The sequence below is a fragment of the Triticum dicoccoides genome, chromosome 2A (assembly GCF_002162155.2).
Source record: "Triticum dicoccoides isolate Atlit2015 ecotype Zavitan chromosome 2A, WEW_v2.0, whole genome shotgun sequence".
Taxonomy (NCBI): Eukaryota; Viridiplantae; Streptophyta; class Magnoliopsida; order Poales; family Poaceae; genus Triticum; species Triticum dicoccoides.
In genome coordinates, this window is record NC_041382.1 from 626186616 (window position 1) to 626202728 (window position 16113).

At 40.4% G+C, this 16113-nt stretch overlaps 1 protein-coding gene across 1 annotated transcript in view; it reads left to right on the top strand.

Moving 5' to 3' along the window:
• Positions 1 to 7419: 7419 nt before the first annotated feature.
• LOC119355842 (endoplasmic reticulum metallopeptidase 1-like) overlaps positions 7420 to 16113 on the top strand; it is an 11245-nt gene continuing 2551 nt past the window's right edge. The window contains exons 1-11 of the mRNA XM_037622728.1: positions 7420 to 7679; positions 8984 to 9319; positions 10710 to 10948; positions 11571 to 11727; positions 11825 to 11902; positions 12169 to 12240; positions 12760 to 12879; positions 13550 to 13714; positions 14766 to 15291; positions 15369 to 15525; positions 15697 to 15806. Of these exons, the coding sequence (XP_037478625.1) occupies positions 9011 to 9319; positions 10710 to 10948; positions 11571 to 11727; positions 11825 to 11902; positions 12169 to 12240; positions 12760 to 12879; positions 13550 to 13714; positions 14766 to 15291; positions 15369 to 15525; positions 15697 to 15806 (1933 nt within the window). The 5' untranslated portion in view covers positions 7420 to 7679; positions 8984 to 9010. The remainder of the gene's footprint in view (positions 7680 to 8983; positions 9320 to 10709; positions 10949 to 11570; positions 11728 to 11824; positions 11903 to 12168; positions 12241 to 12759; positions 12880 to 13549; positions 13715 to 14765; positions 15292 to 15368; positions 15526 to 15696; positions 15807 to 16113) is intronic.

Genomic DNA, 16113 nt, shown 5'->3' on the forward strand with positions numbered 1-16113 from the left:
GTAACTAAACATATCTAGAGCAGACAGTAGTGAAAGTTGCATATATGAAGTAGAACCTAACATATCTAGGGCAAACACTAGAACAAGAAACTGTGGCAGGGCCTCTAACAGAACGAGCAAGAACACATACGGGACAACAACAGCAGAAGCACTGGACTTAGGGTCGACATCCTCGCCAGCCATGTCGTCGAGGAGGTTGTCTATGTTGGGGAAGTAGTCGTCGGAGTACGGGGTGTCCGTGACGAAGAAGTCAGTAGTCGCGCAGAGCGCTCCCCAAAAACCTTATCACCCTTCTCCCGTACTAGACTCGAAGAGGTGCTGTTTTGAAGGCCTACTGTCCCGACCTGCAGTGCACGCCGCAAGCCGGGATGGGGAAGAACGTAGCAGCAGCGCGGTGCTCAGGAACTTGGTCGCGAGAGGGAGATGATCTTTCTGATGTGTCTCTCTGGGGAGGAGCGACCTCTCTTATATAGGCACAGGAGAGAGAGGCGAACAGGCTGCGACGGGAGGTGAAGCAACAGAGGGAGACAAAGCGAACAGGCAGCAGGCGAAGAGGTGTGACGTTCGTATTCAATCTTCACTACAGTAAAAACGTTTCAGCTTCCGTGTGACCGTTTGTATACCCGTCGTGCGTGGCAAAAATTTAGACATCGGCTCATTCCCGCAACCCGCGCCGCGCCATGTCGGGCGGCGGAGGAGGAGCGCGCATGGATGTCCCTTTTATTCTCATACTCATACATGTGGGGAAAGGACCTCCCTTATAAAAAGGTCCAACTTCCTCCAAAATAGTAAGATGGTGGACTAAACTTTACAAGTGCCCCTTGCCTTGCATGAATGGGCTAAGTGGGCCTCTAGGATTTATTAGGAATTTCTGAAATTATTATTAAGTTGGCCCATAAATAGATAAAATTCCAGCAGATTCATTGTTTAATTATTTTACCCGAGAGCCAGAGGAGGAAGGAATCTTGGTCATCGCTGCCGCTCACACTCATAGTGTTACTAGTATGTATACACGTGCAATGCACGTCTTAACAGTATTGTTTCTATGATTCTAGTAAAAGGAAAAAAACATATAGTACTTTGCAATGAATTCAGAGCAAAAATAAATATTGTTGGTGTGTGCATGCACAAATGAAGTAATAAAAAATTGGTAATTGACATGATACAATGCCTATGGCCTAGTGACACCCAAAAATTTCCATGGGGAAAAATTGAAGATTTACATGGTGGAACCCACTAATTATTTGCTTTTGTTTATCCTCCTAGACAATACATCTCTCGTACTCGGCCAATGGCGGAGCCAGGATTTAGATATGAGGGGGGAGAAAAGTCAATGTTCACAAAAGTTATGGAACATCAGGATATGTTAGGTCTCGTGATAGCATTGATGACAAATTATCAAAATATATCTCTAGAACTACAAAAGAATGTTACATTTCCGTTAACTTAAATTGAGCTCTAAAACCAGAAGTGTTGAACAAGTTGATAATGTGAACTTTACAACTATTTTTCTTTGCAATCATGTAATGTCAAAGAAAATTGTCTTCACTATATTTCAAAAATATGTCTTGAAGACAAATGGAAGAGAATTAAAGCAATTAGCATTTACCATTAATGTTTTTGTCACTGTCATTCGTACGGTGATCTATGCCATGAATTATAAAATGGTGGTTTTCTGCTAATGAAAATTGGTATTGTGGTGGTCTTTACATTTCACTGGGCTGCAGCAAAAAACGCCCTAAGTAGTCCAGTCAAACACGCACCTAGATCAATCAATCGATCAACTGTCCAAGGGAAAACAATAGTTAGCCACACCTACATGTATGGGTCACTCGGCTTTGGTCTTCTCTATATTCGGTGTAGTTGGTTCCATGGATATATTTTTGGACGGACTAATGATGTAATTAGTTGCGGTCATTAGCCGTTCTACAGTATAGAACCTGCTAAAAATGTTCACTCGTCTCCGCCCATGTCTCGGCTCTTTGCCTGATGCACTGGCACATGCACCATGGCGAGAAGAGAGGAGGTATGACGTGATTATTCCAGAATCCAGAAGATGCAAGTGAAGAGAGGAGGTGTGACGTGATTGTTCCAGAAACCAGCAGATGCAAGTGTGGGCTACTATTCATTGCGAATCCGTTGAGTCTCAACCATTAGATTTATGAGATCAACGGCCGGGATTGATGATGTTACTACAATTCAAAACTCGTACACTATATAGTAGTATAGATATAGATATCCCTCAAACTCCTAGTGAAACCTTTGGAGCCCCTCACTTGAGGGGACTTACCCTTGTCCAGCTGTCCTTCACCTGGAGACTTGCGAACAAGGCATCAAAAAGCAAAAGTGTGTTTGGCCCATGTCAGTGTTGTTTAAGCTGCAGTCAAAGAACATGCTTGAGGATGGTAGCTAGCATGCGCTTCACTGTCTTTCCTCCGACAACACCCTTGTTGCTCCAACCATGCATTAATGTTGCTTATTAGAGGCTCCATTGCAGATGCAAAGAGGTACTCCCTCCGTTCCAAAATAGATGACTCAATTTTGTACTAAAGTTAGTATAAAGTTGAGTCATCTATTTTGGAACGGAGGGAGTAGTTATAAGGGATCATACAAATGTATCCTTTCTCTCTGAACTTCATACCTGAATGTCCACACATTTATGTAGAAAAAATAAATAAAGTATCTGATCACCGGTTACTTCTCCTTGGTTTTTGGGAAGTATCTAGAACCTTCCCTGGACCCTTTTTTCTCTCAATACCCTTTTCTTTCGTTTTTCTTTCAGTTTCCTTATTTTTCTTTTTTCCCTTTTCTCATTTTCAAATTCATAAATATTCCTAAAATTTATAAAAAATCAAAACATTTGTTGTAATCTGGTAAGATTTTTGGCAATCCAGACATCTTTCCATACACATTATTTTTTGACATTTGGAACATCTTTTGCAACTCGGATTTAAAAAAAATAGTAAACATGTTTCTTTGGAATCCAGAACATTTTTCAAATTCATAATTATCTTTGCAATTTGTAATATGATTTTAAATCTAAGAATATTTTTTAAGTGGTGAACATTTGTTTCCAAATTCAAAAGATTTTATTGAAATAAAGAATAATTTTCAAAATCACGAGCAATATTTGAGATACAAGAAAATTACCAAAACTCATGAACATTTTCTGAAGTTTGGAAATATTTCTGAATTCATGAACAATTTCTGAAATCCAAGATTATTTGAAAATATTTTTAACATTTTCCCTTTTTCAATAACTAGGAATAATTTCCAATCCATGACATTTTTTAAAATCCAGAACATTTTTCAGTTTCATGAAAATCTTTTAAAATTCGAAATATTTCTAAAGTCCTAAACATTTATTAAATTTAAAGCATCTGGTTCAAATTGTAAAAAAAACCTCCAAATTATTGTTATTTTTTATTTCTTAAAAAATAAATAAAAACCAAAAGATAAAACAAAAACAAAAGAGCCGCCTCGCCTCATCCCAGTCAGCCGAAAAGCAGATGTCAGGGATGTTATTTTCTATTTGTTGATTTACTTTTTTTGTTTGGTAACTTAAATTTTAAAAAGATCTTAGTTACTTTTATTTTCTCATTTTATTTTTAAATTTCCTGAACAATTTTTGACTTTGTAAACATTTTCTCAACTCATAAACATTCATGATATTCATGACATTATTTAATATTGTAAACAAATTTTAAATTCACAAAAACTTTTGTTTAATCAACAATTTCAATTTCGTGAACATGTTTTCAATTTTTGTTTAAAAAATATTGAACCCTTTCTGAATTCAGAAATATTTCCAAAGCCGAGAAAATTCTAAAATCCATATGCTTTTTTGGCATTAGCGAACATTTTTTAAAACATTTGGAAAAAATTTTAAATTGATGAACATTTGTTGAAATCCTAGAATATTTTTAAAATTCATTGGTATTTTGAATATTTAGAGTTTTTTATGTTTGGGAATAATTGTCATCTTCATGAGCATTTTTTATCCAGAATGCTTTATAATTTCATGAAGATCTTTTAAAATCCGGTGCATTTTCTAAATACGTGAATATTTTTTCAATATTAAGCTTTTTTCTAATTTTAAAACATTTTCCCCAATATTTTGTAAACATTGTTTATTCTGTTAAATTTCTGAACACCTAAAAATTAAACAAAAAAAGATGCTAACCTCATCCCCATACCGAGCCGGCCGAAAAGCAAGCGCCTGGGATGTTATTTTTTCTTTTACTTTACTTTTAAATTGATTTTTTTTCATAATTCTTTTTTTCCCTTTACTACATTATTCGTGATCAATTTTTGAATTTGTAAATTTTTGTGAACCCATGAACATTTTTTCAATTCATGACATTTTTATATTTTCCAAAAATAAATAAATTTGATAACACTTCTTTTTCATGAAAAATTGCAGATCAGCAAACATGTATTCAATTTTATGCATAGTTTTTAAAATTAAGGAACACTTATTTGAATTCACAAACATTTGTGGAAGTTGGGACATTTTTAAAATCCATAAAGGTCTTTCCAAAGTTCATGATTATTTCATTTCTTGATTTGTTTTCTAATCCACATATATTTTGGAATTGAAGAGCATTTTGAAATTCATGAATGCCTTTTAACTTCAGGAGCAATTTGTCAAATTCATTCTGTTTTCATTTTCGAATTGGGAAGCGCGAGCGGGCATGGCCAGCCCGTCATTTTCAGTGAAGAGAAGCATCCATGTGACGGAGAGTTCGAAGTGGTTGATAAACACAACACGAATAGCATATATCGACATCCATCCATCGATATCTTCAAAGATATTGCAAACTGAACCTTTGAGAGAACAAATAACAAGTTTCTCAAAAAGAAACAAATCACAATATAAAGAGAAAGTAAAGAGAAGAGGAAATATCTTGCTAACACAGCGTTTCGGTGCCCAGGCTCATCTGCATCCGGTTAGAAAACAATTCGTAACAAATTCAATTCTAAAAAAACTATACGATAAAAAATTTGATGTGTGAGGCCCGCTCCAAATTTTAAAACATTTGAACACCTGAGCAGCTTCCAACAAAAAAGACAAATCAGGCAAAAACAGTACATGAATAGTAATCTTTTTACAAACCTCCAATTTGTCCTTTTTGTCAAGAGCTGCTCAGAGCCCCAGGGGCCCCACCAACTACCATGGGGGTGGCGCGCCCTGGTGTCTCGTGGGCAGACAGGGACCCCCCCTCCGGTGGTTCTTAGTTTCAATATTTTTTATTTATCATGAAATAAATCTTCAAAAAGTTTCGTTCAATTATGAGAACTTTTATTTCATCACAAAAACAACACCATGGTAGTTCTGCTGAAAACAACGTCAGTTCGGGTTAGTTTCATTCAAATCATGCAAATTAAAGTCCAAAACAAAAGCAAAAAGCGTTGGAAAAGTGGATACGATGAAGATGTATCAAAGATCAAGAGAGAGAGAGAGAGATCTAGCTACTACTATGGACCCGTAGGTCGTGTGGGGAACTACTCATGCATCATCATGGAGGCGACAAGGTTGATGTAGAAGCCCTCCGTGATCGACTCCTCCCCCGGCAGAGTGCCGACGGAGGCCTCCATATGGGATCATGGAAGAATAGAGGCTTGCTTCGGCAGAATAATTGTTTCGGGTCTCGCTCTAGTGGTTTCTGAATTTTAGGGAATTTATAGTATTGGAATTAGGTCAATTGGAGTTACGAGGAGCCCACAAGCTCAGGTGGTATGAGCTTGTGTCTCTCTCGTACATCTTTTGGCTTCCCCCGTAGCTTCTAGGGTCTCTCCTGGTCCAGAAAAAACATCGTAAAGTTTGATCGTAGTTGGATTTTGTTTGGTATGGTTTTCTCGTGAAATAATAAAATAGGCAAAAACAGAAACTGACACTGGACACTGAGTTAATAGGTTAGTTCCCCAAAATGATATAAAATTGCATGTAAAGCATACATGATTGATAATATAATAGTATGAAACAATAAAAAATATAGATACGTTGGAGATGTATCAGGCCTCGGCTCGCGGCGGACCGGTGCACATTTGTTAGTGGTGGTGGCGGTCTAGCGCTAGATGTGGTGATGCGGTGGCGCTGAGGAGGTTCGCCGGATGAGCGCGCGATGGCGGTTTGGGCCAGCCAGATCTGGTTCGGGCGATGATGGGCCCGATCTGGGCACGATGTGTGACGAGTGCTGGGTTCTCTGGTGAGCAGCGGAGTCGTCGGTTGTCCTCTGGTCGGGATGGAAGGAGCATCAGTCTCCAGTTCGAAGGAGCAGCAGTCTCCAGTTCTTGTGGTGGGTGCGTCCAGGGCATGGTCTTTGGCGTAGCTGCGCATTTATGCAGAGAAAGTCTCACTCTTAGCCGGTGATGGCAACACATGCGTATGCTGCTTCCTTGTTGAAGGCTTCACCGAGAGTTTTGCACCTATCCCGCTCTTGAGTTATAGTCTCGGGTGAAAGCCGAGATCCGCTTATCGGATCGACGGTGGCGACGTTCTTGGCGTCGTTTCTTTGATGGAAGCATCGTTTTGGAGATTTGACCTTTTGGCAGGAGCCCCTTGTCTGTGGTTGAGCAGTTGACCGAGAGCTTCCGGTGGCAAGATGTTTGCGGTGGTGCATTAGGTTGTGGCCAGTAGTTGGCTAGCGGTGTTGCACGATTGAAGCACTTTGGACAGACAAGTCAGGTTGGTCGTCCTCTTGAGACCGGAGCGGCACATGGCCACTCCTCTATCGGATATCTCTTCTCTCTCAAGTGTCGATGAGGCCGTCAAACATGCTTTGTGGCGGTCATGATCAGTACAATAAAATGGTCCTCTTGGGTGAAGTTTTGGCGAAGCCAAAGTCGTCGGGCCATGAGCGTGGATGGCGATGTATGATGACACCGACCTCCTCGGCAATGTGCCTTTGGGTTTGTGCTGTGTTGGCTCAGCCTTTTGGCGCCTTTGTATGTCTTGTGGTGCTTTATTAGACCTAGTTTAACTAACCGAGCAGTTTCAGCCATCGGAATTCTTCTTCTTCAATGGAATCTTAGCAGCTCTTCTTCCAACTTGAAAAAACGAAATAAAATCACGGGAAAGCAGTTCGAGCTCTGGACGGACAAAACCGTGTCATCAGCCAACAAGAAGATGAACACGGGACGCTTCAGAGGGGACCCTGTGCCTGACATCCTTGCGGTCCTCCACGCCACGGGAGGAACAGAGAAGTAGGGGACGGGCGACGGACGGGCTCGTGAGCTCGTCACAGAGGCGGGCAGGGCGCACAGTGCCTCGTCCCGCCCCATATGGCCCATACACCCCGCGCAACACGACACCAGTCCAGCATCTCGTGTCTGCCTACGTCCAAGTACTCCTCCTAGCACGGGCCACGGGCCAGGCACGCTCTTGGGTCCCTGCGATGCGATGCGATCGCCGTCCTTCCTTCTTCCCCCCTCTCCTTCCCCTCATCATAACCCCGAATCTCCGCTCCGCGCGGCGCGGGCGTCTCCCTGCTGCTTCCCCTCCCTCGCGTAAAAAATAGAGAGAGGCGACCGAAATCCTAACGGCCTGCCGCCCCATCCCCTCCAGAGTCCAGACTGCAGTCCACGCCGAGATAACCTCCCCGCCGAAGCAAGAGCTCCGCTCCCCTCGCCGCCGGCCACTCTGGAGATCCGCACGGGCGTGGATTCTTCTTCCGCTGGTGAGGAAAGCGCTGGCACTAGCTTGCTGCTATACAATTCTGCTCCGTTTCTTCCCTTCGCAAACCGAATCTGAATCTTCCTCTCTCTACTAGCAGCTCCCTCCATCATGGTAGTTAGTTGCGGGTTCGTTTCCTGCGTGTGCGCCGCTACTAATCCTGTCCATCACTCATAGGCGATCTCTCAGATGACCTCGCCCACATAGGAAGTAGAGTCTTGGCTGTCAATTATATAGAACTAATACTAGTGTCGATACCAGTTTAATCGGTAAAAGGAAACAGAATTTTGGGGCAAGTCTGAATCCCCAACGCCCTCCGTGGCTAATTGTGCCATTGACTCGAAACTTCATAACTGAGATCGCCATTAGCTGGGTAATTAGTTTCAGATGTCACACGGTGCTGCAACCTGTTCTTGGTAATTAATGGCTGGCTTTTCTCAAGCCTGACAGGCAGGCCACGACTTTCCCATGATCTCTGGTAAATGCACCGTCTAGAACTGCAAGCTGGGTCCCTTTTTGCCGCCCTTGTGTGAAATATTCAAGGCTGTAAATTCTCCTTGCCATATGCTAGTACTTTGCTGCCCTGGTCCACACACTCTGGCTTCTTAAAAAGAACCTTGGACGCAGTAAATGTGAATCAACCTACCAATTCTCTGCCTCCTCTTTTATGGTAACGTAACATGTAGCCAAAAGCGGCCACTTCTCATCCATAGACTCTCAGAGTTTCAGTTCCTGTTTCAGTAACGACTTGTGGTCGTCTTGAATAGCCAATCCGTTCTCTTGTTTTCAAGTTTCCCGTTCGTAACCAGCTGACTATGGAGTAGGGACCTGTTCCACCTAGCTTCTGAACTTGGGGAGCATCCCTGCTCTGAAACTGTGAACCATGGGGTGTCAGTTGAACTGCGCGAAGAACATCACTGAAAAATTAGGACGCCCTGAGACTCTGTGTAGTGTCTGATTACTACTGCTTAGACTGTGCATGCATTTTCTCATGTGGAAACGTGGGAGGTTAGCTGTTAGCACACACCCAGTTCTTACAGTGGTGGAACATACTGATTATCCGATCCTGAACAAAACTGGGATTATCCGATCTGCATTTTATTTAGCCTGGATCCATGTGAAATCTTTCTTTTTGGCAGCTGGAACTCAAAACATTTATCATCGTGCATTGTGGGAATTCCATTTCTGCATATGGAATTGAATGCTTACTAATTGTATTTTAATTTTCTGCTACAAGTGGTAATATCGTGTAATGTTTGTTATGGTACTGCAAAGATAATTGTTTTTTAACAGCCCATTCTTTTTCAGGCGTTTCACTACATTTAAACACGCAGAATGCCTCGAGGGCGAGGTTCGTCTGTATCAACACATGAGAAGCCTAATGTTGATGCAGAAGTCGATTCTGATAAAGATAACAGCAGGCATAAGAGGAGCGCTTATTTGTTGCTGGGGTTGTTTATACTTTTCCTTCATGGATCCTGGTCTGTTTACCGTATGCAGTTTGCGAGTCTTCCTTTGCCCCTTGGTGCCGAGCAGGCTGGTAAGCGGGGCTTCTCAGAGGCTTCTGCCCTTAAGCATGTGAAGTACTTGACAAGCCTGGGTCCTCATCCAGTTGGTTCAGATGCTCTCGATCTTGCTGTGCAGGTTGTCCTTTCAAGCTTCTTTGCTTTTGCATTTTTAACAGGCTTTTACTTACAATTTCAGTCTCCAGACCAATTATAACATTGCCGTTAATGTTATTATGCATTGATATGTTCGAAACATGGGTGCTCGCTGACACTTTCCAGTTTGGATGGAACTAGCTGTTGGGTGTTGAATGTCGACACTGATTGTAGTGTCCTGTTTAATTAGTAGAGCTCTAGTAGGAAAGAGGCTTTTTAAGTCTGCATTTTATATTGTTGTGTTAGAAAGTATATTTTTTAAGTCATGATAATTAGCTATGTGGTTGGGGGAAGCTGGAGCACTTACTTTTGGGCTATATTTACTGATGAAAATCTGTGTCGTGTGAATGAATAATTCTACTAAGCTCATATTTCTTTATTATTATATAATTAAAAGGGCACCTAGAAACTTCCATGTGTTCAACCCAGGAATAAATTGCGTGGTGGGTCACTGAACATATGCACCGTGCAAGTGGTTCGTTTAGCCGCGATCTGTAGAAAAGGCACATCTAGGTAAGTATGGTGGGTCACTGAACTTATGCACCGTGCAAGTGGTTCGTTTAGCCGCGATCTGTAGAAAAGGCACATCTAGGTAAGTATGGTGGGTCACTGAACTTCTGCAGCATGCGAATGCTTCGTTTAACCACGGTACGTAGAAAATGCAAATCTAGGTAAGCATGGTGTGTCACTGAACTTGTACACCGTGAGGGTGGTTCGTTAGCCACAGTGCGCAGAAAATGCACATTCAGAAAAAAAAAACTTGAACACCAGGTCACTTAAGTGCGTTAATGGGGCCATGCCAGGTCGAAGCTAGTGCAGTCAGACACTGCGAATACATTGGATGCCAATTCTTGCCAACATTGTATGAGTATGTGCATAACCCATTTTCTGCTCTTTCTTACCTATACCATAACCAAGATGCAAAAGGCAACACCTTTGTTGACTTCTCTCAGGCTCTCAGCCCTTCCACCTTGCAATCACCAACCTGATCCTGGCTGTTAGTTGCTAATCTCGCCCATGCTTCTACCTGGAAGTCAAGACAAGCTTAGCCGTTACTTTGACCACCAGAAGTGCACACCCACACCAGCCATGGAGGCACTGGGGGTTGAGAAAAAATTGAGGTCTGGGGTTTGGTCATAAGAACTAGAAAGGGGATTTAGTGGAGAACAATTATTACAGTATAAGTTAAAGTGAGGAGCCACCTAATTATTTCTTCCTCTTATCTTTCACTTTTACTGTTTTTCAACCTTTTCTCCCATCTGGATGGGTATGATACAGTCCCAATTTATTGTGTGCTATTGTTGTTTGGAACTTATCATTTTTCTACAGCTATTTTTAGTTGCACTATCCATCTTGACATGTCCATGCAATAGTATGTATATGCAGAAGCAGAGAAAATAAAGAAGACAGCTCATTGGGACGTTGATGTTCAAGTGGAGCTGTTCCACACGGATATTGGTGCAAATCGTCTAGCTGGTGGTCTTTTCAAGGGAAAAACACTCTTGTACTCAGACCTTAAGCACGTGATCCTCAGAATTGTTCCCAAGTATTTACCGGAAGCTGAAGAAAATTTGATTCTGGTCTCTTCTCATATTGACACAGTTTCCACAACGTAAGGCTCTGTCTTCTCCCTTATGAGGAAATTTTGCTTCTGCTTTGCATTATGTAATGTAATCGATATGCTTAATCATCAGCACGTTAATTGGTTACATCAGATACAAAGAGTTTCCACATGCCTTTTGGACACTTAGTGGTTTTATTTTTGTTGAATGTAATATGCAATAATCAACTTGAGTGCCATGTTATTATTCAATTGAGGAAGGGGTGAGTGCAGAGAGTGGATTAAATGAAATGTATGCGATATAAGTGAGGTTAAACAAATATGTGGGCTCAGTCGTGCACGGTTCTTTAACTATAAGCAGGAGATATCGAGATCTAAAATTTGCTAAGGATAGCTTGACAGCACATGAAGGTTGAACGAGAATATAGCTTTTGAGGCTTGTTTTTAAGGAACAATTCTGTGACGATGATTTTTACGAGTAATTTAGCAGGTTTTCAGACTGTTCAAGTGTATATCTAATGTTAATAGGATTTAAATTTATTGACACACTAATGCTTACATATTGCAAATATGTGTACTGTAGCAGACCAACTCTTGTAAAAACTTCCACTTTTTTCCTTCCCCGTTGTCAGTTTTTGAGAAAAAAGAACCTCTAACTTCTATTCTTATTCAGGGAAGGTGCCGGGGATTGCAGTTCATGTGTAGGAGTCATGCTAGAGCTGGCACGGGGAGTGGCTCAGTGGGCGCATGGGTTTAAGAGTGGCGTCCTGTTTCTGTTCAACACAGGGGAAGAAGAGGGTCTTGATGGGGCCCACAGTTTTATAACTCAGGTCACTATTTTCATATGTTACACATAAATCATCTTGTAACTGGTACATAGGTCATTGTCGTTATGCTCCATAATGTAATTTACTAATATTTGTGCAGCACCACTGGAGAAACTCAGTACGTTTTGCTGTTGATTTGGAAGCTATGGGTATCAGTGGGAAATCCACCCTTTTTCAGGTTGGGTTCACGATTTGTTTACAGAAATTATGCTTGCATTTGCAATTGTAACAATCATGTAGCTGTTCTAAATTTTAGTTTGTTGCTAATGCCTAATGATAGTAAATAAGGTTTCTGAACATTTTCAAACCCTGAGTTACTTTGTCGCCGATGCATCAGATTTTTTTTCTTTCTGTTTTTTAATTGCTGTACATTGTTCAATTTGTTACAAAACAATTGATTTTGAACCTTTTCGTGTACCTTACTATTTTTTTTTTCATGTACAGGGTACTCACCAATGGGCTTTGGAGAGCTTTGCTGCTGTAGCGAAATACCCATCTGCTCAGATAGCTACACAGGTAACACATTGTGTTTATTTGATTCTCGGTTTTTGCTGTCCTAGAGAGAACATTTTCCTCTTTTCATAGAGGTTCATTTACCCTGTCAGGTGCAGTCTGCATACATTATTGGCCAACTATAGAGGTTTGAATGATTTTCCTGTTCCAATTATTGTTAGGTAAAAAGTAAATTATATTTTGGCCAGAAGCGGGGAACATTGGATCATAGCAAATAACTATAGCAACTTTGTCATGTTTCCAGCAACTCTGAAATCAAGCAGCTCAGAGCAACATGGAGTGAAATGCCCTATTTAATTCACCTTTTTATAAGAAAAATGAGGGACATGATTGTTTCTCATCCACCTCACACCCACTTGTTGATCCTAGCACAAAACTTATAGAAGAGGTTTCAAGTGATATCCTGTTGCTAGAGTGAACGAAGACAGTTCGATGTGTCACTTTACTCAACCAGCATAGTTCAATCTTAGTTGTCTTCTTAGGAGGTTGCAAATATGACATGATGTAAACTTGTAATTGCAGGATGTTTTCCGTTCTGGAGCAATAAAATCTGCTACTGATTTCCAAATATATGAGGAGGTTGCTGGTCTTCCTGGCCTTGATTTTGCATATACAGATACGACATCTGTGTATCACACAAAGGTTTGCTTGATGACTTTATATGTGTATGTATGTACTACTTTTTAGATCACTAAAGTAGTGATCTAAAAAGTCTTATATTTCTTTACAGAGGGAGTATTTGTTATGAACATGATAACTAACATATCTATATCATCTACTCGGTGAAAGAGTCTACTGCTGGTACTGGTTTGAAGAGCTAGAGATTATGGACCTTGAGATTAAGCTATGTTGCTGTCATTCGCTTTTTTGATGCAAAAAGGAATATAACGAGTATACATGTTTCCGAACCAAAAGTAGCTTTTTGATAGATTACAAGGTGGAAACATCACATGTGAACTTCACGTCTTGAGGATCCAGCTGATTGTTCCACAGTTCCTCGTAGAGTATGAATGCAAGCTGTTTAATTCTTAAATGAATCCAGCCATATGTTTCCTAGTGAGATTTGATTACAATAATTTTATTGCCATGATATTGTATTTCTATCTTCCAAACAGAAATTAGAACAAGGTGATAGCTTCCCTAAAAAAAAGAATGAGGTGATAGATTTAGATGTAATGGTATTTGTAACTTTTGTTAATATTGTGAGTGTAGATCGAGGTCAACAGAATATGTGGTGGCAGCTTCAATCTATTTTTTGATGCCAAACATTGTACTAGTTGCTTACTCGATTTCATTGCCGTCTTCTGTGCAGAATGACAAAATGGAGCTCCTGAAACCAGGATCCCTTCAGCATAATGGAGAAAATATGCTTGCCTTCCTACTACATGCTGCTTCATCACCAAAATTTATGAAAGACGCACACCAGGCAAAGCAAGAGAGCACAGAGCAGAAGAAGGCTATTTTTTTTGACATTCTGGTATATCGTATTAAAATATTTTTGTTATCAAACATTATGACTGTACCATGCAATATCTGATTTTTTTTCATTAAGCTAAGCAAGCACATGTATAGATTTTGCTTTTCGTAAGTTCCTGTGGGAAATTTTTGATCTCTATAGGTCTTCATATGCTAATTTTTCAGATAATAAAGGACCGTAAGGATTTGACCAATTTTATAATTCAAAATTATTGCCATGTAAACTCAGGCAACAGTATGGCCAACGAATGATGTGTGAATTCTTTATCATCAGCATTTTTTTTATGAAACAAAGATGTATTCTTTGGAGAAAAATCTTTGTGAATTGTGATGCTTGGGCGAAGTTAAATTTGTCTGGATGGCAAGATATAATGGGGGTATGGGTATAACTGGGGCAAAGAAGAGAAAATAAATGGCTCATATTTTGTCCTAATAGAAATAACACTATATTTTACTCCCTCTGTAAAAACTGAATTTGTTTGCTTAGATGAGTTGTCTATCTTTGTTGAAAATAAATGGCAAGATATAATGGTTGGGAGTACATCATATATTACTTTGAAGTATGACCCAATTCTTAGATGAGTTGTCTATCTTTGATGGCATGGTATGTTCTTTGATTTTGTTTGCTTAGAGCAATGGAGTTTTTGCATGGCACTCCCCATGCCTTACCTCCTTTTAAGTATCATCTGGAGTGCCATTGTTCTGTCACCAGGTCATACCATGATTCAAACTAAACATCAGAATTAGATTTGAAGCTAGGATTATATATTTCTGTGCTCCCGGCACCATATGATTCCTCAAAAAAACTCTAGTGCTTTTGATGATTGGTGTTGTTTGGCTTTGCTGGCATAAATTTAGAGCAATGGATTCCCTCAAAAGTAAACTTAGACCATGATATGTGTTCATATCTGCAAAAAAAAAGTCCACCTGGGAAACAGGCAAGATATTTTGTTCATATCTGGAAAAGAATGCAGATTTAGTTAGTACGATTTCTTATTCAACTGAATTTTCTTTTGTTTCAGCTTATCACTTGTATGTTACTACTTTTGCAGGGCAAGTACATGGTGGTCTATCCACAGCGACTAGCAACCATGTTTCACAACTCAATAATATTTCAGTCACTTCTGATATGGGGAACATCACTGCTTATGGGCGGACGTCCTGGTCTTATGTCCTTTGGAATATCATGTTTGAGCATTATTTTGACGTTGATATTTTCTATCTTCTTACCGGTTGTCGTGGCATTTGCCCTGCCGCATATTTGTCCCTTTCCTGTTCCATTTGTTGGAAATCCATGGTTAGTTATTGGCTTATTTGGTTCACCTGCACTGCTTGGCGCATTCATTGGTCAGCATTTTGGATTTATTCTCCTAAAGAGGCACATTCAAGAAGTGTATTCAAGAACAAAGCCAGGTCTAACTGGTAACACAATGGATTACATTGTTGGCCTGGAAGCTGAGAGGTGGATTTTCAAATCTGGTTTTGTCCAATGGCTTATAGTTTTGATAGTCGGAACCTATTTGAAGGTCGGAGCATCGTATATAGCACTCATCTGGCTTGTTTCGCCTGCTTTTGCATGTAAGTTGGGGTGACTATCTGAGAGTTAATATGTTGATATTCAACTTTGAGTATTAACGGCTGTTGTTTCGTTGCAGATGGTCTTATGGAAGCAACACTAACTCCTGTAAGGTCACCTAAACAGCTTAAGGTCTTTACATTGGTCCTGGCTTTGGCTGTGCCAGTTATGTCATCTGCTGGTTTGTTTATTCGCTTGGTAGATGTGATGGTTGGCAGCATTGTACGTGCTGATAGGTAAATATCGAGAGCCTGCGGCGTCCAAACTTGTTCTTTATTTTCTCATTTGCTATGCCAGTTAGGGCCATGATTAAATTTTATACTTAAATGTTGTTATCAGAGAGTATTGCATCAGCTATTCTAAGCTAACCGAACTAATTTCAACCTTGTGCGCACTTATATATGCAGGAACCCTGGTGGACTACCAGACTGGCTTGGAAATGTAGTAGTTGCTGTTGCCATCGCTATAGTCGTGTCCTTCACGTTTGTGTATCTCCTTTCGTATGTCCATATTTCAGGTAAACCATATCATGCTTGATATATCATCACATTTTGCTTCCGTTACATGACTTGTGAGTTTCTGCTGTCTTGTTCATAATTTTTTTGATATTGCTTTGATTTGGGACATATAGTGTAAGGGGTGTGTTGGAATGGTCATTAAATTTTGGCCCTCAAACATGCATCATGCTTTGTCATTCTGTATTAGAGTAATGCCAAAATGGTGCTAAAATTTACAGGCCACCAAAGGTGATCACCCACACTAAGAAACTACTAAAAAACCAAAATTACCGGGCAGCTTCAAAGCTAAAGTAATCTGAGGAATGA